Raw genomic sequence first — 25,222 nt, forward strand, 5'->3', positions numbered from 1 at the left:
GGACCGAGTCGAAATTCACAAGTGCTTTCGGAAGTGGCAAAATCATCTGTCCGGGAGAAGTCAACGGTCGTTCCGCACCAGCAGCGGCGGCTGATGATTTCTTCTCGCTAAACAACATCTTCTTCCGCATCGGCCGTGGGGCAGAAGGATGAGGAAGAGGTTCCGGCGATGCACTTATTCCGCTGTCCGCCTTCTCGAGTGCGGCCATTAGCAACGGTTCCGTCTTTAATTTCTGAACTGAACCGTACTGGCCCTTTCGATCACTGTTGAGAATCGCGGCTGGCGGTGCGGATTGACCTTTCACTTCTCCCGGGCAGGTGATTTTGCCACTTCCGAAAGCACTTTTTAACTTCGACCCGGTCCGGAACGACTTTCTTGGCGGTGTTAGCAACTGGACACTTCGGCAGCACATGTTGGTGCTTTCATTTAGCACAAAGTACACTTTATTTCACCAACACCCTCGGGAACACCGTGAACTTTTCCGGTCCTCCGGTTACTTCTCCCGAAAACATAAAAAAAACTTTGAAAATATAAACAAACTGTCACGAGCAGAATTGAATTGGGCTGCGTTTTGACAGTAGTTACGCGTCGCAAAAGTATGACGGAAAAAGTCGCGTTTTCGAACACAAAAGTTTTCGAAATCGATGAAAATGTTTTCATTTTTGAAAACATTGTAAACGAAACCGAAAACAATCGATGTTATCGATTTTAAAACAATTTGTGGACGGGTTTTCCGACAGGATTTCTATCCGTGTGATATGTTTTAAATAAAATCGATAAAAAACATAAAAAAAAACTTAATTGCCTGGTATTTTGTTTGACGTCCGTTCAGTTATTCTATTCTCAGCACATTCAGCTTCTTCAGGATGAATTTATTGTGTGCAACTTTAACAGCATTATTTTCTACGAATTGCCCGCAAAATTTGTTTGGAAAAACTAGTCATGCCTATTGAAAATGGACTCAAGAAATGCAGTAATGAAGAAGTTTGATTCAATTTTAAGAATTCCTCTGTAGTAACTTTATAGAATTATTCAGATTTTAATTCAATATCATTTTTGTTGAACAAACGGAATTGTTTTTTTCTGTGAAACAGTTGTTAGAAAAAAGTCAGTCTTTAAAAAACTATCTCGACAATACAGCCAATTTAAATTTAATTTGATTTTTCAGTATTAAAATTAACGGTTATTAATAATAAAATGAAATATCCGCATACATCGAGCATGCTGCTTCAATGACTTCAAAAGAAAAATAACATTTAATTATACTGGGCATCCCGTAGTTTTACGACGCACGGTCAGTCATAATTATATCGTCTTTGACATACGGTGTAATGACTCAATTCTCAACTTTTCATAGTTGACTGAATACATCGGAAGTTTGTTCGTTGAAAGTTAGTATGTTTTTTTTTAAAAGAATGCTGATAAAAAAACTTTAAAAATCCAGACGATCCCCTTTCAATTTGCGAAATCCCTCCGCTCACGCGCCAATTAGGATGCATCTCGCACCATTCTCATGAACGTTTCTTTCGGTCTCACTGGACGTGGTAAAATGTGAATCACATCGTGATGTCCGCCGGAGTGTTCGATTCACGCCGGAGCTATCCCGGAGCTCATTGAGTAACCACTTAATACAGAACCAGTGGAACAGTGGATTAGGATGGTCCACTTGTATCAAATAATTCTTAAATTTTCTTTAATCAAAAAGTGCTAGTAATTATGTTACAGACATGACTAGAACAACAAAGCACTTTAAAATGGACTTGATGCAAGATTTTTCCTACTTCTCCTTAATGTATAACTGTTTGCTTGTAGGGCTCTGCCGCCACAATCCTGGATTCAAAACTAATGATTTTTAAAGTTACTGATAAGTACGAACCACCCTAACCAAATCAAGATGATCGTCATGAGTATCCCGCGAGGCGTCCGAAAACTGCGTGGGAATTGTGCGATTTATTCAGCCATTATTACGGTTCCGCTATAATCTTCTTCCCTCATTAATAACATTATGGATCGCGATCGCGGGCCCGCAAAAAATACCGTGAACTTCATTTTGTACACATCGCAAGCAGGACAGTATCGCGCGAAGTTTCGTTGGTCACAGTTGTACGACAAATGTCATCCGCCCCTCCTGCGACGATCTAGCGAGACATGTGTCTGCGGGGCTGGACGTGTTGGCGAAACCCACCCTAATGGGCAACATCTGTACCGCCTGGGCGAAGATTCGTTGCAGAACGTGACGAGATTCGTAATCATCGATCACTTTGGAGGCGACCGCGTGGTGTTGCATCCACTGCTTTCAACTCTTTTAGCCTGCCTTTGTCAACCCATCAGGGTTTGACTGTTTGCTGGCTTCAAAGGGTTGGCGATGCCGTCAACGCCAACGCTCAATGTGTCGCCAAGGAACCGCCAAGTCCGTTGATGGGATTAAGGAAAGTCATCGATTTTGGAAGACCCTCCGGCCGGTTTGCGTTCTTTGCGGGCAGTTGTTTTTTCACAATCCGTCGCCACCGGGGTGGGGGCTTAAGCGACATGGGCGTAAGCGGCTTTCAAGGCCGCCGTTCTGCTGTCTTCCCCCGGTGGCAACAGGTTGATTAAGTCTCCCCCGCGGGTTGAAGCCGGTGACAGTAAGCTTCTCTCGAAGGCATGGACCGTTTAAAGTTAAATGGTGTGAATGCATTACGTTTATGCTAATTGGAGAATTATAGTGTGATGAATTTACTCGGATTGAGGGGTACGTTTTAAGGGCTTTGACATGTTTGCACGTGGGACTTTAATTGACTAAAGTTGTGTGTTAAAGTAGATGTCCGGAAAACGGAGTGTCAATAAAAGCCCTAATTATTTCACAACGAATCCCAACATTCCAGTGCATGCATCAATCTCATGTTTACTGTTTACCTTAATTTACCAGAAAATCGCTGCAAATAAAACACTTGCGATTTTATGGTGCCAAATCAGCTTTACGACGGTTCCTTCTCATCTCCTTACATCAAACCAGACAGAGTGCGGTCCATCAATTTAATTGAGCAGCATGGCAATAAAGAAATAAGAGAAATAATCGCAGGTAAACAAAAGCCTCATCATGTGCCGTTAATTAGACCCCTAAAAGGTACAGCTATACTGCGGACATCGATCAAGTACCGTTCGGGACACTTTATGACCCAACTCGACTCCCCTTAATGGCGTTTCAATGTTGCGGCGTCTCTTCGCATGGAACAAGACTGGAAACCAGGAAATTGGTGAGAGGTGTTAAGAGTGACAAACTGGAAAAGGACGTCTTTGTTTGTTTCAAATTGGTATTTGCAAATTTGTATGCTTCTTGTTTCAACTATTGTGGAGCGTAACATTAGATTTTTAATGAAATTCAAATGATGAATTTTTCGTTTTTGCTCAAATGCCAAAAATGCTCAAAAAATTAAAAATAAAATTAAAATGCAGAGACATGTTTAGTTTTATGAAAGCAATAATTTAACTACGCATTAAATATTATGCAAAACTCACAGAAATTATGTATTGAAAGTATTATTCTCTTACTCATGTTTGAATTTAGCATAAGCATTAGGATTGAAGGACGCCCTATCCATGGATGGCTCCACAAAATTCAAAATCTTGGAAAAAATATTCCTTATTTTTTTCAAAAAGCTGCTTAAAGAAATGGATTTTTGAAAAACATTTTTATTTTATTAAAAAAAAGTCTGATGATTAAAAGAAAGCCGATTCTCACTTGAATTGATATTAAACACTATTTCCAAAAAGAAACAAATTTCTAATTATTTCGTGATTTTTTAAATCTAATATTAATGATTTTTGTTTTGATGATATTTGCAGATTTGATTTTTTTTTACAGAAACAAATATTTTTTTGAGCATTCAAGATTTGTATCAACTGTAGTATTTCTGACATAATTTATCTTTCGTCGATAACGATAAGGTTCAGTAGTTTTACGTCGTTTTATACCCATATTCTAATGTTAAAAGTTTGAGTTATTAAACTACGGTATTTTGTAAAAAAATACAGTGAAAAATTATACAAATTTTATGTAGAAAAAGAATGCGAATGTTGTGAAAATTTTAGCATTTTGTTTTGTTTTATTCGATACCCATATTTCAAATTAGGCCGTTGCAAATATTTTTCAGAGTTTATGTCGCCACTCCCCTTCAAATTTGGCCTGAATAATCATGGGGGGCAAAAAATATTTTTTCGAAAAACGTCAAAATTTTAATGAAAATTAAAGTTTAATCAATTGAAAACCAGTTGAAATGCATTTTTCCGCGTTTATAATCATATTTAACATGTTTGAACTCCTTTGAAAACATTTTAAACTTTCATGAAATACCAATGCACAGTCCCACGAAAAGTTCTTTTTTTTGCGAAAAAAAATTCCGTCAATACCTCGATATTTTCAAAACAAATTATTGGAATGCAACTGTGCGCCTGTAAAATGCATTTTTAAACACTTTTTTTTATCCAAATGTTGAAACCTAGGTTTGTAATTTCAATTATTATATTTTTTTATTTTTTTGGCAAGTGTACCATATGGATTTTTAGTATGGAAAAAATTACAAATTCATGCAACAACATATTTTATTGGGAAATAAATACATGAAAGTACTTAAAAAATGATAAACAATTGTTAAAAAAAAATCGTCCAGACAAAATATAGTGATATTATGAAAATTTACTATTTATCATCCAAGTAATATTTTTTTTCGCAGAAACGATGAAATTTTTAGTAAAATATTTTTAATTTGATTTAAAAATGGAAGAAACATTCAAATACATTCTAACCTGATGTATCTAAGTGATAACAGTTCAATTGTTAGCAAATTAACATGTTTTTTCATGCATTGTTCCTCTTGCCCCAACGGGTTGTTCGTCTTGCCCCCCTAGTTGAGTAGAACGTACGGAAAATCAAAAATTTTAAAATCAATTTTTTACATTAAAAAAAGGATTTTTTAAAAACTTGTTCTAACAAAGTCTTAGTTAAGACCTAGAATGAGATGATTATAATAAAATCCGACAGATTTTTTAACTTTTTAATGGGTTATAACGAGCATTTCCTTAGCTTGTTACACTTGCCCCACTTTCCCCTAAACCTTCGGATAATCGAAACTTCAAATAATCGAGGCTTTGGATAATCGAGTCTGGACTGTACTAATATCCCAAAAACTAATGGTCCTATTTTCAATGTAAAAAAATTAACAAAATATAATTTTCTGATCTTTTCGAAATAAATATTCTTCAAATTTTTGTATTAGGGCTAACATTTCAAAATGGTAAAATTTTCAAAATTCAATTTTCAATTTTCAAATATTCAACTGTACTATTTTTTTCTGAATAGTCCTCATCAATGCCTACAGCTTTGCCCAAGACACCAAATCCATCAGAAAATTCCTTCAAAAGGTACAGATTTTCGAAAATTTACGTACTATTTTTGTATGGACAGATGCCAAAATTGTATGGAACCTTATTTGGATTCACCTTTGGCTTTGGCTTCTTTGGCCATAGGAAAGGCCCTCAAAGAGTTTGAGAGAAATAAAAAAATAAAATGCAAGAAATCAGCCAATAATTAGCATTCTGTGACGGAGAAGTTTTTGTTTGAATAAGTTCATTTTAAGAAGTCACTTTAAATGAATTTTTTGTAGGTTATCGTCAGAAACTTATCGATAGAGGGTGACGAGCGGGAATTCCCGGGAAAAAAATCCCGGGAAATCGATCATTTTTGGACCTCTCGATTCCCGGGAAATTTGGTCGAGACTCCCGGGAATTCTTATAAATATGAAAACCAAATTATATAAACTAATCAGAAAACCATTCGAAAAAATCGAAATTGTCCAGAACATTGAGTGTTCAATGATCGATATTTAAGTTCGAATAAACCAATGCTTTTAATTCTTCTTATTTAGAAAGTGTAAATTTTAACTTGTCAAAAATTTCAATAACTATAATTAAGTGTAAACAAAAGTTACATTGAAGCATACTTTGCAGGTACACCCCAGAAATGAAAAACTCAAGTTTTTTTTAAATATTATTCCAATTTATTATTTCTAAGAAGGAAAAGCATTTTAAAAATAAGTTCATTTTCTATATCATCTCTCGAGCATAGCAAACCTTATAATTTTGTTTTTTTTTTATTCTAAGTAAGTTAATTTCGCTGTATCAAGGTAATTTCCTTTTTGATGTCAATAGTTGTATTGGGTTTAGCATCAATTTCAATATTAAATAACATTTTGGAAAAATAACTCTGCAACTCTTTGTAATGTTTAGGTTCACCAATTGTTAAAATTCTGGTTTTCCGGATAACTGTTAATATTTCTTCATTTAATATTTACAGTTGGCCCAAGAAGGAAAAACAATTTTAAATTGTTGTTTTGAGTCGCTATTTATAAAATTGCAAAAATAAAGATACTGGGAAATTATATATTAGCTAATTTTAAATTTTTCAAAATCTAATAACAAGTTCATGCAAAAAGCTTCCGAATTCAGAAAAAAATATATCAAAATGTAGAACTGTGAACTATAAAACGAGGCTACTTAAATTAACGTTTCGTTGAATAAGTTTGAATTAATTGTAACTGAATTAGTTTATAACATAACATGTTACTGAACAAATTTATTACATTTCTGTTAAATTATTGGCACTATTGCATAGTTTGAAAAAAAACTCCCGGGTCCCGGGAATTCCCGGGAAATAGCAAAATACAACTCTCGATTCCCGGGAAATTGAAAATCTCGAGAATCGTCACCCTCTACTTATCGATGATAAAATATACCTATTTCAATAACGACAGCGATACTTATTTCCTAATCGAACCACGAAAAGGTTGTCGTTAACAGCGTTTATTGTATTAAATTAAGCTTTGGACATTATATCTATTCTACCTTTTGTCTACTCTCGACCGTTTGTCATTTAACGTCGACCTTAAGTTATTCGATAAGTTGCAGGTGCAAACTTTTGCCCTTCAATCTGATTTTTTAAAGTAATTTTTTTTATCAAAGGAAGTTAACAATTTGAAAAGTCCACCTACCAGTGTCGATGATCTTGCCCTCGTACAGGACGTCCGTGGCGTGCAGCGGCTTGCCGAGGATCTTCTTCGGCTTGATGAACGCGATCTCGGCCTTGTCCGGGTCGTGCAACCGCGGGATTTCGTCGTCCACGGGAAAGCCGGCCCGCGGCTGCGTCCCGTTGCCCGATGCCGGACTATCGCCGTCCAGCGGCCGGCCTATGTTGTTGGAATCGTCTGAAAAGGGAAAACCGGAGGGATTTGTGCGTCAGTTTTGCTTTATTTGCCATGTTTGCAGCTCGTTTCGAGGAAGGAATCCTCCCAATAAATCCGTCACCGTCCGGAGACGGAGTTGGCGAATGAAATTTACTGCTTCTTTTTTATCGCGTTTGATGTAGGTCGTTTCGAATGGTTTTTGGTATGCAAAATTTCGGCGGATCTTCCCCATGTTTGGGCGCGGAGAGGCCATCATCTGCGGGGATGCATTTCTTCGGATTGGGTTAAATTGAATTTTAAGCACATAAAACCAACCTCTCATTTGATTTAAGTGTGTGGTGTCGGCGGGTTGGGAAGCCGCCCGGCTGTCAAAAGAAAATTAAAAACTTTTTAATCACAACCGTGGGAGCCGAAAAGTTTGAGAGGATTGGCGATGAGTCTCGTTTTTTTGCGACTTGAAAAGGAAATATTTTGGAGATTGGGAGAGTGGCTGTGCCACCCAGAAGACAAAAATTTGGCAACAACTGTTTTGGATCAAATTTTTTTAATAATTAATTGTTTATTGGAGTAAGATTTTATCTGTTCATAGCTTGTACAAAACCTATACTTCAACAGCAATTGAATCTTTAATCCCAGAATTATGTTATTAAGATCATTCGATTGTAAACCGAAGTATATATACCTCAAAGGAATGTCGTCAGGTCCGACAGTTCAATTTGTACATTTCAGTAAGCACAACATTCCCTCAATTTCAAGCGCCACCAGTCAACCAATAATTAGAATCGTGACAGACCTATTTCCCACCAGACCCGCTGGGACATTCTAGGTAGCCCTTCTTACAGACAAAGAATGGTGGTGCCCTTGAAGCCCTCCACCAACCTGCGCAATATCTTGATCCTGGCGGCGACTAAGTCACAAACGGGCGTGACAATTTTTAATGCCGCGCCGCTAAAGGTGGCCACTAAATCAATTACCTTCCCCGCTAATACACCGAGGAACGGGAATATCAGGGGGACACCTTCCTAGAAATCGAAGCAAATAAATGCAAATGAGCACCGTGTATGTGTGTGTAACCCAACACGATTAGTCCCTCGGAGATCTATCAAGCGGACACCCCAGCTATACGGTGCAACCGTGTGGACCGGGGTAATGTATCAGATTTCAGCAGCGCCAAGAAGACGGATTGACCCCGGAAGATAGATCTGCCGCTCCTCCGGGAGATGGCCTTTCCAGTCTACCGCGCGCTTAGGGGGCGATTAGCATGCGAGTCTAGTCCGACGGTCGTGAGCTAATCCCTTTCTGCGGAGATCCCGCGACTTAGGGCTTCTGACATGGGCTTTCAACGGGTTTACAATAAATAACTAAGAATTGTGCGACGAAGGCGACGGCGACGAAGACTTTCAACGGGGAGAAAAATTCTACAAAACATATGAATATTTGAGACTGATTTATGATGAAATGCTGCGGCGGCGGCGACGGTTGCGTTTGCCAAAGTCAGCTGTTATTTATGTGCAGCTGCTGCAGTCAGGATAAAGGAGCTGAGCATTTGCATATGAATTCGGCACAATAGATAGCCGTGGTGGTCAAGATTTGTGGACTTTGAAACGACTGTGCGCACCCCCTGAAGTGATGAATTATGGCCAGGATTACTGGCCGTGTATTAGAAGAATTCGCTATCGGTGGGGGGGGGGGGCGCTCTATTGGGAGTTATTTACGCGATATTGGGATAACAGGGACATAAGAGCGGCGCGAAAGGTCACACTCATTAGGGACGGGAGCTATTCATCATTGCCGTGTTGCATTTCAACAGTTCGAATCCATGGAAAGTTCTGCACTTTCGGTGCATAGTTAAGCGATAAGCAGATTTCTTAAGATATCTTGAAACTATCTATGGTATCATTCACGGACGCAGAGAACACAGCTCGAGATGGGCGATAGAACTATTCTCTCGAGGTTCATTTGCAAAAAAAGTTCATCCGTCAAACAAAAAACCGAAAGTGTCGACAACGGGAATCGAACCAGAGACCTTTGACAAACCAATCCAATGACTTAGCTGCCTCGGCCACCACAGCTTGGTGACCAAGGAGAAGTCAGAAGTCGATGTATGACACTTGTTGGAGATTTATTGATTCAACTAACGAATGAACTCATTTGTTATGATGGTGTGAGTTGGTACCATAGGGGGATGGCGTCGCTATTTTTAGACCACGTTTTCCACTTTTTCTCATCGAAACCGACTACTTTATCGACTTAATTTTGCTGGGCGAGATAGGACGCCGTCTATTTTTAGACGATGACTCAGCACTTTTCCACTCTTGCACCTCAAAAAACCAGGTGGCAGCACGATGTAACGCCACGTCCCTATTATTCTATCGATTTTGGCACTGAGCCCTCAATAAATTTTGAGAGAACGATTATCTCGACTCTGAATTTTGGGTGTACATGATCATTGTAAATTAGATTCACAATTTACGTGAAACTTTTCTTGATTTTTGTACTTTTGTGTTTTAGTATTTTAGTATTTTACACCCAGAACTAGATTAGTGCGGTGACCACGGGGACGCGTTGTCTTGTTTTTGCATGCTCATTTTCATTTCTTTTGTGTCGCTGTTTGTGTGCTTGGGTGCGTGGTTATTATAATTAAATAATGGCATCATTAGTGCGGTGACCACGGGGACGCGTTGTCTTGTTTTTGCATGCTCATTTTCATTTCTTTTGTGTTGCTGTTTGTGTGCTTGGGTGCGTGGTTATTATAATTTAATAATGGCATCATTAGTGCGGTGACCACGGGGACGCGTTGTCTTGTTTTTGCATGCTCATTTTCATTTCTTTTGTGTCGTTGTTTGTGTGCTTGGGTGCGTGGTTATTATAATTAAATAATGGCATCATTAGTGCGGTGACCACGGGGACACGTTGTCTTGTTTTTGCATGCTCATTTTCATTTCTTTTGTGTCGCTGTTTGTGTGCTTGGGTGCGTGGTTATTATAATTAAATAATGGCATCATTAGTGCGCTGACCACGGGGACGCGTTGTCTTGTTTTTGCATGCTCATTTTCATTTCTTTTGTGTCGCTGTTTGTGTGCTTGGGTGCGTGGTTATTATAATTAAATAATGGCATCATTAGTGCGCTGACCACGGGGACGCGTTGTCTTGTTTTTGCATGCTCATTTTCATTTCTTTTGTGTCGCTGTTTGTGTGCTTGGGTGCGTGGTTATTATAATTAAATAATGGCATCATTAGTGCGGTGACCACGGGGACGCGTTGTCTTGTTTTTGCATGCTCATTTTCATTTCTTTTGTGTTGCTGTTTGTGTGCTTGGGTGCGTGGTTATTATAATTAAATAATGGCATCATTAGTGCGGTGACCACGGGGACGCGTTGTCTTGTTTTTGCATGCTCATTTTCATTTCTTTTGTGTCGTTGTTTGTGTGCTTGGGTGCGTGGTTATTATAATTAAATAATGGCATCATTAGTGCGCTGACCACGGGGACGCGCTGTCTTGTTTTTGCATGCTCATTTTCATTTCTTTTGGGCCGCTGTTTATGTGCTTGGGTGCTTGGTTATTATATATAGGTGAAGGGATTTTATTAAATGATCATTATATTGCATTATTATATTTATTTGATTATATAACCACACTATATTTTACACTTTACACATAATACAAAACACATATGAAACTGTAAACAGGAGCGTTTGGTACGGTATGTCCACGCATCCTTCCTCCCTGTAGATTCTGTGAAATGTGATCCGTTCTCAGAATCCTCTCTGCGGTAAACACAACGTAGTAGGGCTGGCCGCTTTAATTTTTGCAATACATTTTCGGGTGTTCTCGGATGTACTGCAATTATTAATAATGACAAGAAAAGTGCTTGGGGCGTAATCTAATCACAAGACTTTCCAGCATGCTTTCATCGGACTGGCTGCGTTTGTGTTAGATTAGATTAGATTAGATTAGATTTAGTATTTTACACCCAGAACTGGGCATCGGCATACGAGAGGATAAAGAGCACGATTCGGTAGTAAAATGGTACTGTGTGCGGACGGAGAGGATAAATCCCGAAATTACCGAGAGTACTTTACTCATGGTTCATTTTCCAAAAAAGTTCATCTATCAAAAAAAAAGTACCGGTACCGAGACTCGAACCCAAGACCTTCGGCATATTAAACCGTGCCTTTGCCGTATGGGCCACTAGGGTGTAATATCAAAATCGATTTTCCAGCACAGCATTTTTTCAGTTCCTTTTGGGGTCCTAAACAACTCCCCAAAGTTTGGGAATGATTGGTTTAGTCCTCACTTTGCGCAATGCAATTCAATTTTCCATATAAATTTGTATGGGAAAAATCATTTTTTTGAATTTTAATATTTAAAAAATCCAAGTTTCACGCTGTACTAAAACCGGATTCGTATTCGGATGCTTTGGAAGGTGTTCTACAACTTTCCCGAAGAGAGTATGATGCTAACTTGCCCATGAAAGAAGATACAGCGTCCTCAAAACTCGTCTAAAACGTGATTTTCGAGCAAAAAACACGTTTTAGACGAGTTTTGAACACGCTGTATCTTTTTATAGGAGCAAGTTAGCACCATACTCTCTTCGGAAAAGTTGTAGAGCATCTTTCAGAGTATTCGAATATGAATCTGGTTCAAGTACAGCGTGATGCGTGAAATTTATAAATATCAAAATCCAAAAAAATGGGTTTCCCCATACAAATTCCCATAGAAAATTGAATCGCTTTGCGCAAAGTGAGGACTAAACCAATCGTTCCCAAACTTTGGGGAGTTGTTTAGGACCCCAAAAGGAACTAAAAAGTTGCTGTGCTCATTAGATTTGGACAATTTTATTTTTTTCCATACAACCATATTACACCCTAATGGGCCACCATGGTTCGGTGACTAAGTGGTGGTCGTTTGTCCATATAAGCCACTCATAGGATGAACTGTTCCAATGAACGAATGAACACGCGAGAGGACTATACTCTCGCAATATAGCACTTTCCTCACGTTCTTTAACTTTGGGTGTAGTATTTTAGTATTTTAGTAATTTAGTATTTAGTATTTTAGTATTTTAGTATTTTAGTATTTTAGTATTTTAGTATTTTAGTATTTTAGTATTTTAGTATTTTAGTATTTTAGTATTTTAGTATTTTAGTATTTTAGTATTTTAGTATTTTAGTATTTTAGTATTTTAGTATTTTAGTATTTTAGTATTTTAGTATTTTAGTGTTTTAGTATTTTAGTATTTTAGTATTTTAGTATTTTAGTATTTTAGTATTTTAGTATTTTAGTATTTTAGTATTTTAGTATTTTAGTATTTTAGTATTTTAGTATTTTAGTATTTTAGTATTTTAGTATTTTGGTTTTTTGGATTTTTTTTTAGTTTATTGTCATGAAACAATTAATGACAACATGAAAACATTTTATAAAATTATTGGCTTTATTTAACCTGTTGATGATAGATTCAACAAAATCATGATCATGAGCTTCATGGGACTTTATGAAACTAAGAGTAATTACTTCCAACGATCAACCACTAATCGTCCGTTTTGTTTTCCCCGTCACGGCTGATAAAATCGTCTCCGCCTAGAAGCACTATTCCTCACTCTAATTACAACTATTTCAATGTCTGATTGTTGTCTGCGGTTCTAAACATATCTCGTCTCGTCTCGCGATCACGATAGACAAGTGGTTCACTACTCCACAACAGGTTTCGCGATGGCAGAGACCTCGCCTCCTCCTCGTGCATAGCCGCAACGCCAAGTTCAGTGCACCAACCACCATGAATGACTAGCTCGTTGATCTGTCGATAGCGCTGTTGCTCCCCGTACCTTGACCCAATTCCGTGCTCCGGCGGGCATACACTTTCGGTGACCTCGTGCCTCGATGCAGTCAATTAAGGACGCGCTTAATGGCTGTCAACGCCACTACTCTACTCGTACTGATTCAGCACTATTTGTAGACACCCGCGGCGGTAGCATGATCGTGGTCGGAGAGCTAGAATGACAGTTTGTATGATCTAATTTGGCGCCCCCGTTGCAGCGTTCGCATCGTCTGGCCGGACGTCCCACGCAGGCCAAACACTGGCAACCTTGCCCTCGGATGTCGCTGGTGCAATTTCGTATGGAAATTAGGCGTCCGGTGACGCCGATATGATCACCACCTAGGTGAGATTCTTCCGAACACCGTCTTGAGCACGATCGATAGCTTCTCGTCATCCCCACCGACAGCTGCCCGGGATCATCACCTACGGCTAATAGTGTTTGTTGTTTGTTTAACTGCTGCCGTTTCCGGCGGGGTGCATGTTTCTCCGAACAACCTGGTTTATGTTTTTGTAACCCCCTGCCCCACCCGGGCTAATGGGTGGGGCCATCGTCGTAAAAGTGTAATGTAGTCCGGCCGTTCAGGGCAAACATTGTAGCGCACTCGTCAATTACCACTGCGCTCGAAACTAAACACTTTACATTCGTCCGGAGGCCCATTAAAAGTGCCGTTTTACAACACGAATTATGATTAAGGCCCCACGAAAGCCATAGGCGCGTCGCCAGCGTAAACAAATAAAGAGTGTCGTGGAAGCCATCAAACAGGGCGGTTACGATTGCGATCGACGGCGACTGCTGTCCGGCGATTGCAGGGATGCACGTCGAAAGGTCAATCAAATATTTACGGTCTGGTTTATGAGGAAGTTTGCATCGAACAGTGAGGTTTATTTCTGCAACAAGATTGAGGCTGTACAATTAATCGTTGTGCCTTCCTAACTAAAAAGTACAGTCATCCCTCATATTCGGAACAGTTTACAGATCGGTCAATGTTCAACAAATCATGGAAAATCGATAATTGAACTTAATGATTTGCTATTACCTTCATGTGAAAGCTTTACTTGTGATTTTTCGATTGATGTATAGACCGGCTGTATATTTTATCGTTTTATATCAAGTTTTTAAAAAAAAAAATGACCCTTGGAATCCACAAATTCGGAACACTTTTTTCTTACGATGTAAACAAACTTGTTTTGCTCTCCAGGAGTACTTATTTTTTTACAAAATAATGACTTCACACTCTGAAACCAATAAAACTCATGCTTAGTAATGTTTTATGAGTGGTCTGATAACTTTTTTGTGCAAATATCAGTTAAATCCAGGTGTTCCACAATTGTGGGAGGTACAATAACATCCCACAATCATGGAGCAGGCAATTGGGAGGGTGTGTTTGGCAGCTCTGGATGAAATAGTCTTGAAATGCAGGTTTTAGTTTAAAAACTACTACTTTTACTAGTGAAATAGCAAGAGAATGTTCAAATAAAGGTCCTGAAAATAGTAGGGTCGACAGAAAAGTTGCATTTTGCATACTATTGACAAATTACCACAAAAGTGTTCCGAATTTGTGGGTGTTCCGAATATGTGGGATGACTGTATTCAAAAAGCTTTTTGAATTTAAGAAAGCTGCTGAAGATTTGGCAACACTGTTCAACATTATGAGCACTCAAATTATATTAATAGAATTTTCTAAAATCACTGTGAAACATTATAGTACTGATTTTTATAAACTGATGATTAGGGTTAGTGAATTTTCACGATTTCGTGGACAGCGTGAAATTCGTGAAATTTTAAGATTTTAATGAAATCTCGTGAAATTTATCAATTTTCTTAAATAGATTCTTGATATGAACCATTTGAAGAATTGGTATCAAAACATACATTAACATAAAATTGATAAAACATTTACTGTGAAGTGAATGTTGCGAATACTTCAATAATGTTAACAAAAATCAATCAAAGAAAAAAAAATCTCGGAATTTATTGTTTTTATAAATTTTGTCTTTTTCAACCAAAACTTGATAAAATTGACTGAACAAATGTATTGTGATATATTTTCAAAGATTGCACAGATTTTTTTAAATTGCATTGATTTATTTTTTGAAATCTTTCCCTTTTCCTCTGGTACTATAACCTAGAACCTGAAGAGCAAAAAAAAAAAAGATTAAAAATTTAAATTTTTGGCTGATTTGAGCGTGACGTAGTTTATGGATGAAGTCCTGTTTAATTTTCACGATATTTGATTATTTAGGTGGATGGTTTCCGTGGAAGTTAAAATTTTGTTTTTTTTCAATTCCGTCGTGAAACTACTAACTTTTTCTGTCATACTTGAACGCCAATAAAAGCTTGTAAGTTTACTTGTAAGTTTAACATGAGATTTTCATAATTATTTTAATATTTTTTTCATGTTCCGCGAAATTTCCGTGAAATTTGCAATTTTTGAGCGTGAAAAATCACTGAGCCTACTTATGATCAATAAATTTTAAATTTCTTGCAAAACTGTTAGGATCCTTAACTATAGACTTAAGTGCAATCAAGCCAGATTTTTTTTTTAAGTGTGGAAAATTACTCTAAACCTACCTTTTTGTAAAAAATAAAATAAATTTTCGATCTTTTCGATAACTATTGGTGATCTGGTAAAACTGCCGTGTGAGACATTTTGATTTTTTTAAAAGTAAATCATAAATTAATTGGAAACTGGCGAATTCCGCACAATTTTTAACAAAAAAAAAAAAAAATAAAAAAAAAAATATGAATGTAAGTTAACAATTTTTTGAACTTTGTTCTTGACGCATTCTTTATCACGGTGAAGTATTTTCTTTCTGCATAAAAATCGAGCTCTTTTGATTTCATTTTTGAGAAGTATTATAATTCAAAATTTAATGTAAAGAGTTAATAGTGAGAAAGTAAATATTATAGGGGTGTACCCCATTTGGCATAATGGAATTTGGCATAACGGGTTTTCAAGATGGACGTTTGGCATAATGGACGTTTGGCATAATTGGTCCAAGACATCAGGGACGTTTGGCATAATGGACATTTGGCATAATGGACGTTTGGCATAATTCGTTTAAAACCCATCAAGGACGTTTGGCATAATGGACGTTTGGCATAATTTTTGCTAGCTATTTTTTTCCTTTTTTCTAAGCAGATAACTTTACTATAAAAATGATTTTGACATAGGACTATGTCTTTACTTACTATATTGGGGGGCCAGTTCAGAAATTCGATCCAAAGCGTCACTTTTAAGCGTTAAAAAAGGGGACATTTTGAACGCTTATATCTTTTTTCCCTGTGAATCAATCCAGATGGTTGGACCACCAATCGAAAGAGGAAGACTTCAGCTAATGTTTAACTACATAGATAGTCTGACTAAACATAGTTAAAGCACTTAAAACATGCAATCAAAATGAGTAATTTTTCAGTACAAATCGGACAGATGACCAATCAGAGCGAGCGTATGCATTCGAGACCGCGCCCCTTTTGTGCCGTTCTCCGGCTGTGCCGCTATTTAAGCAGAAAATTTCGCAAAAGCAAGTCACTTTGGAACGAGCACTCGAACTGTGCACGTCGGGCCGGCGCAGAGCAGCAGCAGCAGCGGCCAATAGAAGAAGAGGGCCAGCAACCAGAAGGAAGAACCACCGGCAGCAGAAGGAGGAAATTCGAGCGAAGCGGACCGATGGAAGTCGCTATGATGCGGCGGTTCTCATGAAAAATGGCCAATTCGACAGTGGTGGCCAAAACCAGGAGTGGCCGGTGGCCTTAAAGAAGGTTCCCCCCGGGCCTGGGGGGACATTTACAGAAACATACGAGTTGTGGCAATATGGGTATCAAAATTCATGGTTTTTGATACTGAACATAATAATGGCCATTTCGACAGTAGTGGCCACAACCTGGAGTGGCCGGTGCCCTCAAAGAAGGTTCCTCTGGGGCCCGGAGGACTTTTTACAGAACCATACGAGTTGTGGCAATATGGGTATCAAAATTCATGGTTTTTGATACTGAACATAATAATGGCCATTTCGACAGTAGTGGCCACAACCTGGAGTTGCCGGTGCCCTCAAAGAAGGTTCCCTCGGGGCGTGGGGGGACATTTACAGAAACATACGAGTTGTGGCAATATGGGTATCAAAATTCATGGTTTTTGATACTGTACTGTACTGTACTGATACTGTAAATTCATGGTTTTGAAATTGACATTCCGACAGTAGTGGCCACAACCTTGAGTGACCGGTGATCTCAAAGCAGGTTTCCCGGGGCCCGGAGGGTCTTTAACAGAACCATACGAGTTGTGGCAATATGGATATCAAAATTCATGGTTTTGATACTGAACATGAAAATTGACATTTCGACCGTAGTGGCCACAACCTGGAGTTGCCGGTGCCCTCATAGAAGGTTCACCTTGGGAGAACATTTATGACAATTTTGCCGACAAATCTATGAAACAAAATAAAATAATCTTATTTCAGATTTCACTAGCAATCCAAAAACACATTCAAATTGTTTGGTCCTATGTCTTTCGGTTATGTCTCTGACATACCATCTTGAACTTTTTGTTTTCAAGAAATCTAGTATCTTTGTCATTTTCTCCCAATAGATGTATTTTTTTCCTTTTTTTTCTCAATAAAGCTTGAAAATGCAATTTTTCATAAATATAAAATGCATTTTTTTCATAAATATATAATATTGAGATTTGTCTTCTTTTGAAATATTTTGCAGCTAATTTTTTGTATTCAATTATTCCTTCTTTTATTTTAAATTCAACCTAACAAAGTGATGTAAGTTTTGCCAGTCTTTGAAATTTAGCAATAAAGATTTTATACTGTTTACCCTTTTCCCTCCTTTTCAAATTCAACCTAATGAATGTATGTACATTTTGCTCTTCTTTAACGGAATGCATTTAAATTTTTTAAAGCAATTTGCTCTTCTTTTATTTTAAATCTAAAATAAGGTAAAATCTCTCAAAAATGTGCAGTTTGTTTTTTTTTTCAAAATTTTGCAATCATTGTTTTAATGCAATTTTTTCTTCTTTAATATTCATCCTTAATAAGGGATGTACATTTTTTCTTTCTTTAAATATTTGACAAATGAGTTATGAAATTTTCCCTTCTTTTATTTTAAATTCAACTTTTAGTAGGGAAAATCTCTAAAAACAATACTTTTTGAATATTTGACAATTAACTTCGATTATGAAATTTTTTATAACATTTATATTTATTTATATAAAATTCAACTTATGGAAGGAAAAGTAAATTTAACGATTCACATTTTGACACTCTTTAAATGTTTGACTATCGCAAAAATTTTATGTTTTTCACCTACCTCTCTTAAAAATAACATTTAATCAGCATTTATTTTTTTGGGCAGTTGTCCCTTCTTTAAGATTAGTATTGAATAAATAAAAGAAGGGAAAATTCCATAAACAACTTTATTGCAAAAATTAAACCAACAGAGAAAAAATGTGCAGAAATTATATAAATGTTTAAAAACAACATCTATAAGAGAATTTCCCTTCTTCAAGTTAAATACAAAAAATGAGAAAAAAAAACCAGGTGGCAGCACGATGTAACGCCACGTCCCTATTATTCTATCGATTTTGGCACTGAGCCCTCAATAAATTTTGAGAGAACGATTATCTCGACTCTGAATTTTGGGTGTACATGATCATTGTAAATTAGATTCACAATTTACGTGAAACTTTTCTTGATTTTTGTACTTTTGTGTTTTAGTATTTTAGTATTTTACACCCAGAACTAGATTAGTGCGGTGACCACGGGGACGCGTTGTCTTGTTTTTGCATGCTCATTTTCATTTCTTTTGTGTCGCTGTTTGTGTGCTTGGGTGCGTGGTTATTATAATTAAATAATGGCATCATTAGTGCGGTGACCACGGGGACGCGTTGTCTTGTTTTTGCATGCTCATTTTCATTTCTTTTGTGTTGCTGTTTGTGTGCTTGGGTGCGTGGTTATTATAATTTAATAATGGCATCATTAGTGCGGTGACCACGGGGACGCGTTGTCTTGTTTTTGCATGCTCATTTTCATTTCTTTTGTGTCGTTGTTTGTGTGCTTGGGTGCGTGGTTATTATAATTAAATAATGGCATCATTAGTGCGGTGACCACGGGGACACGTTGTCTTGTTTTTGCATGCTCATTTTCATTTCTTTTGTGTCGCTGTTTGTGTGCTTGGGTGCGTGGTTATTATAATTAAATAATGGCATCATTAGTGCGCTGACCACGGGGACGCGTTGTCTTGTTTTTGCATGCTCATTTTCATTTCTTTTGTGTCGCTGTTTGTGTGCTTGGGTGCGTGGTTATTATAATTAAATAATGGCATCATTAGTGCGGTGACCACGGGGACGCGTTGTCTTGTTTTTGCATGCTCATTTTCATTTCTTTTGTGTTGCTGTTTGTGTGCTTGGGTGCGTGGTTATTATAATTAAATAATGGCATCATTAGTGCGGTGACCACGGGGACGCGTTGTCTTGTTTTTGCATGCTCATTTTCATTTCTTTTGTGTCGTTGTTTGTGTGCTTGGGTGCGTGGTTATTATAATTAAATAATGGCATCATTAGTGCGGTGACCACGGGGACGCGTTGTCTTGTTTTTGCATGCTCATTTTCATTTCTTTTGTGTTGCTGTTTGTGTGCTTGGGTGCGTGGTTATTATAATTAAATAATGGCATCATTAGTGCGCTGACCACGGGGACGCGCTGTCTTGTTTTTGCATGCTCATTTTCATTTCTTTTGGGCCGCTGTTTATGTGCTTGGGTGCTTGGTTATTATATATAGGTGAAGGGATTTTATTAAATGATCATTATATTGCATTATTATATTTATTTGATTATATAACCACACTATATTTTACACTTTACACATAATACAAAACACATATGAAACTGTAAACAGGAGCGTTTGGTACGGTATGTCCACGCATCCTTCCTCCCCTGTAGATTCTGTGAAATGTGATCCGTTCTCAGAATCCTCTCTGCGGTAAACACAACGTAGTAGGGCTGGCCGCTTTAATTTTTGCAATACATTTTCGGGTGTTCTCGGATGTACTGCAATTATTAATAATGACAAGAAAAGTGCTTGGGGCGTAATCTAATCACAAGACTTTCCAGCATGCTTTCATCGGACTGGCTGCGTTTGTGTTAGATTAGATTAGATTAGATCAAGTTAAATACAAAAAATGATGGGAAAATTGAATAAAAAAACTTAATTGCAAAATATTTAAAGAAAAGCAACATCGACATCCATTCACCCAAAATACAGGATCGAGAGTATAATTCCATCAAAATTTATAGAGAGCTCAATGCTAAACTCGATAGAATAATGGTACCAACTCACACCTGCAAAACAATTAATTTAATTAATTAATTGAAACAGTAAATCTGCAACAAGAGTCATACATCGAAATCTGACTACTCTTGTGTCACCAAGCTGCTGTGGCCAAGGCAGTTTAGTCATTGAGTTAGTCTATTAAAGGTCTCTGGTTCAGTTCCCGTAGAGAACACTTTTTGTTTTGAAGGATGAACTTTTTCTTGAAAATGGACTCGAGGGGCATAATTCTCTCGGTCATCTAGAACTGTGTTCTCTGTGTCTGTGAATCTTTCCGCTAGTCTCGTGTCGGATGAGTGCTGCCCAGTTCTGGGGTTTCTTTCGATTAAATTTGAAAAAGAAGGGAAAAATGTGAATTTATTTAGAGATTTCCTAAAATATCAAAATTTCATTGAAAAGATTTATTGTGAATTATTCAAAAAGGAAAGAATTGACTATTGGGGAAAAAATATAGAGATACCTAATTTTTTATAGAAAAAAATTATAATCTCTTAAAGTAATATAAAAAAGGTAAAACATATACATTTTCGTTCGTGAAAATGACAAATACTTAACAAAAAAAAACAAGCTCGTAATAATTATGCCAAACGTCCATTATGCCAAACGTCTTTGATGGTTTTTGAACGAATTATGCCAAACGTCCATTATGCCAAATGTCCATTATGCCAAACGTCCCTGATGTCTTGGACCAATTATGCCAAACGTCCATTATGCGAAACGTCCATCTTGAAAACCCGTTATGCCAAATGTCCATTATGCCAAATGGGGTACACCCATATTATAGAATTAATGAGAAATGAGACACAAAAAACGAAATGAAAAATGAGAAACTAAAAATAAAAAATGAGAAATGAAAAATGCGAAATGAGAAATAAGAAATAAGAAATGAGAAATGAGAAATGAGAAATGAGAAATAAGAAATAAGAAATGAGAAATGAGAAATGGGAAATGAGAAATGAGAAATGAGAAATGAGAAATGAGAAATGAGAAATGAGAAATGAGAAATGAGAAATGAGAAATGAGAAATGAGAGATGTGAAATTAGAAATGAGAAATGAGAAATGAGAAGTGAGAAATAAGAAATGAGAAATGAGAAAAGAGTGATGAGAATCGGCTAGAATTTGTTTGTTTGATCATTTGATTAAAAAAAGTTCTACTATTTAACAAAAGCACATCTTTAAACAAAAGCAGCCGTTATAAGTCCAGCTTAGCCTTGAACTCGAACCGCTACAAAGTGTAAGGAACTTGCGAGAGGCATCAGCATAAAGAAAGCAAAAAAAAAAGAACGTGAATACGTGATCGAAAAGCTTAAACAGCTGAGATTGAATGGACCTGTGGCAAAAGTTTGCATGAATGAACGAACGAGCGGTGAGTGGTGCAGCGGATTTGTGCATGAGTGATAGCGACGTATACGTAAGTTTGTTGATCTATTTTGGTGTGTGAGAAAACCAACGTTTTCTGGTGATGACTCAGCCCAGCAAGAATTTCAGGAAGAGGTCTTCCTGGTCGAATGAATTATTCAATTTATACATGTTGTGTTGGTTTGTTATTGGCTAAGGAATGGCCGTGTTAAGGTTTCGTCTTACAAAGTGTCTTAAATTATTCAAACTAATTCAGCCATACAAATGAAGCTAGTCCAAATCTCGTGAACACACTTCATGCTCAACGAACTCTTAAGGAGTTCCGAACGACGCAAGAATCGATCATAACTAAAGCTCTATTGCCACCTTTGTCAATTTAATGTACTTCCAGACGGCTCAAAGCATCGAATCTTCATACCAATGCTGGTGATGTTGTTTGAGATGATGTTTTACAGTTTGGAACGTTCCGAGCACAATCGACCGATTTGTAAAGCTACAAACAATAAAACGCTTAGGAAAAAACATAATCATTTACATAATTTGATTTTTGTTTTCTTGAACTCACTCGTTTCCATCGTCGCGAGCTCGTTCGACGGCACGTGGGGCTCACTTTCAGGGAACTCGTGCGACGACTTTATACAAACGTACAGTGATGATTCGATTTATGAAAATATATTTTAATCAAATGTTCGATAACTTTAATAATAAAATCAAGTTTGAAGCTGATAATTCTAGATGCCACATAACCTTGTTTTCGAATATAATTTTAATCAATTTAAGGATTATGTTGTTGAATTCGAAACTTCACTGTTCAACAGCAAAGAATCAAAATGAGCCTCTTTTAATGGTAATGATGCATTCAAATACGATTGTCCTCTCGCCATTAGGCGGGAAACGGTGACAACCAACACACGTTCATACGCCACAACAATTGAAAAGATGGGCTTGGTTTCGCTATAAACCAATCAAACTTATTCTTCAATTTTCGCCGTGTGCCATATCGGAGTGCTTTGCCAACACGAAGATGAGACTCCTTGGGTGGGCTCAAAGAAATAAAACAACCTCTACTGACTTGCAGAGTTGAAACTATTTGTACACGGTAGAAAATTTGCGGGAATTATTCTACAATATTTGTTCAAGAAACATAAAAAATACTTTAAATTTAACAAGATTTATTTTTGCAAATGTTGGTGAAAACCCCAATCTTTTTTTTCTGTGCCTGAACACGTAAATTTAGAGCCAGAAATTGCGATGCGGATGTTCTGGTAAAGAGAGCGCAGTGCGTTATAATTTAGTGCCAATTAGTTGGTTGAGTTCAAGAAACACATTACAACCGGCTGCCTTGTACTATTGAGGCTCACTGGAAACGTGAGGATCTAGGCAAAACATGGGCCATGGGTTGCTGGCTGGAATCGGAGTTCTATTTTTATGACACGAACATTAACGCTAATTAACACTGAAATTGATTTTTTTACATCAGCGGTTTAGTTTTACAAAAAAAATATAGTTGAATTTAATTAAATTTTAGTTTAACTGGGAAGTGCTACAAGTTCTGTCTAAGAGTGAATCAATCTTAGTTTAACAATAGCTTTTTAATACAAAAAATATCCACCTAAGAAGTGGCCATGGAAATTATAAAACAGAAATAGTCTCGACAGCAGCATTAGATGATTGATCTTGATTTCAATCCTTAAACATTACCTATTTTTTGAGTAATATTACTCAAAAAATGTGTAAAAATGTGAACCTGATGAAAATTAATCAGAAACTGATGAAAATACACCAATTCATGAATAATACCTTAATTTTTTTTCTGTGTAACTTCACATCGCTCAAATGGGAAAAATATTTTAAATTAGAATTCCACCTTTCTGGTATGATCTGCTATTAAAATTGTTTGACAGACCGAATTAAATAAGAAGAAATCCAGAAAAGTATTGTTCAAATCAGAGAATAACTCCTCTATTATTGGTGAAACTTAGTGTCGCACTTGTTCTCACTCATTTTTTATTCCGCGAACGTCTTTCCGCTTTTACTTCCGTTTGAAGACTGAACTCAAAACGCCAAAACTCACTATCGCTGTTTCGCTCTCTTTTTCTCTCTTTCTTTCGTTTTCGTCAACTGTCAACTAGCGCGCTTTCCGGAAAGACCTTTTATCACAGGGTGCCTCTTTTCCGTAACAAGACACAGATAACGATAATCAAGAGTGTTAACTCATTAAAGTATGTTTATGGAACGTTTTTAATAAATCGTTACCTGGTTGGCTGAAGATTTGCGTTCGAAATGAGTTTTTTTATGCATTTATAAATTTGCATAATTGATAGCTCGCTTTGACATTATTCAAAACAATTAAGCAAGAGACAAGGAAGCTTAACCTCAAATAGGATCAGCTGAACTCGCCATTCTACGTTCAAACGCTCATCATTAATAACTTCCTTTTTCAAAGCAGCACGCACACAAACACGCAAACACACCTGTCAAACCAACCTATAAAAACCATCATAAAGCAGATTAGCTTCCAACGTTTTCAAGGCCAAACTATCTATCTTCGTCGTCGCGCTAGCGAGAGCGTGTCATCAATCGTGTTGGTACTTGTGTGCTCACAAAACCACCACAACAACAACAAACAACAAACACGACAGAGTCTCATTATCTCCTCAGAATTATTGTAATGGCCAGTTAAATTCTATTAATCAATCACTGATTCTCGACGAGGGGTCCCCCGTCGGCGGCGGCAACGGTTGGCCAGTGACAGTTCCCCACGGGGAAGAAAATGAACGTAATTAACATTCATGACTCCTCTCAAGCTTTGCATCGTGTGGCGGTAACCGATGCATTTTCTCTCCGTGCAAAAAGAAGTTCCCACCGATTTGCCGTTTGCACTGTGCGACCCCTCGTCGGTAAAGGTTATGTGTCAAAATTGATGAAAACTAAGCAATTTGGCAACATTGAAAAAGCATTGTTTGTAAACAAACAAATGTTGCCAGAAATGAGTTTCAATGTCGATGGTAGTAATTTAATGTTACAACTACACCAACATTCATATGTTAAGGGTCTCAAAGGGACCACTCCTGACGATCGTACATGATGCTACACGACAGTTACAGCACCGACTACCGGCAGGTCGCGACAAAAGACAGTCCACGGTGCTAATGACGGGCACACACAGACACAACGCGAACGTGCGGCGAGTGTTAAATTCGCGCAATGTAAATCGCTAATTGTTCTTGGCTAGCCCTGGTTGTTCCTACCACGGGCAGAGTTCGCACGGAGTTAATTGCAATTAACGAATCGTGAAGGAATCACGGGGTGGTAACCCGAGTAAAAAGGGCACTTTAAAATTTCAACGATCACTTTCTCCGAAATTTGACGTTTCCACTGAACTACGCAAATCTCTTCAGGGTTTTCAAGTTCAATTTTTTCTCAAATATGGGTTTCTCGGGTATTCGCCACAAAACGCAATTAAGTACCTGCTTAACCTCAGCTGACACCGCGT

The 25,222-nt window shown here is 37.4% G+C and overlaps 1 protein-coding gene across 4 annotated transcripts in view; it reads right to left on the reverse strand.

The window, feature by feature from the left end:
* Nucleotides 1-25,222, reverse strand: part of LOC6043247 (A disintegrin and metalloproteinase with thrombospondin motifs 9) — a 355,560-nt gene that overhangs the window by 146,359 nt on the left and 183,979 nt on the right. For all 4 annotated transcript variants that reach the window (XM_038259917.1, XM_038259918.1, XM_038259916.1 and 1 more), the window contains one exon: nt 7,026-7,238. In XM_038259917.1, coding sequence (XP_038115845.1) covers nt 7,026-7,238 — 213 coding nt within the window. The remainder of the gene's footprint in view (nt 1-7,025; nt 7,239-25,222) is intronic.

This window comes from Culex quinquefasciatus, chromosome 3 (genome assembly GCF_015732765.1).
Source record: "Culex quinquefasciatus strain JHB chromosome 3, VPISU_Cqui_1.0_pri_paternal, whole genome shotgun sequence".
Taxonomy (NCBI): Eukaryota; Metazoa; Arthropoda; class Insecta; order Diptera; family Culicidae; genus Culex; species Culex quinquefasciatus.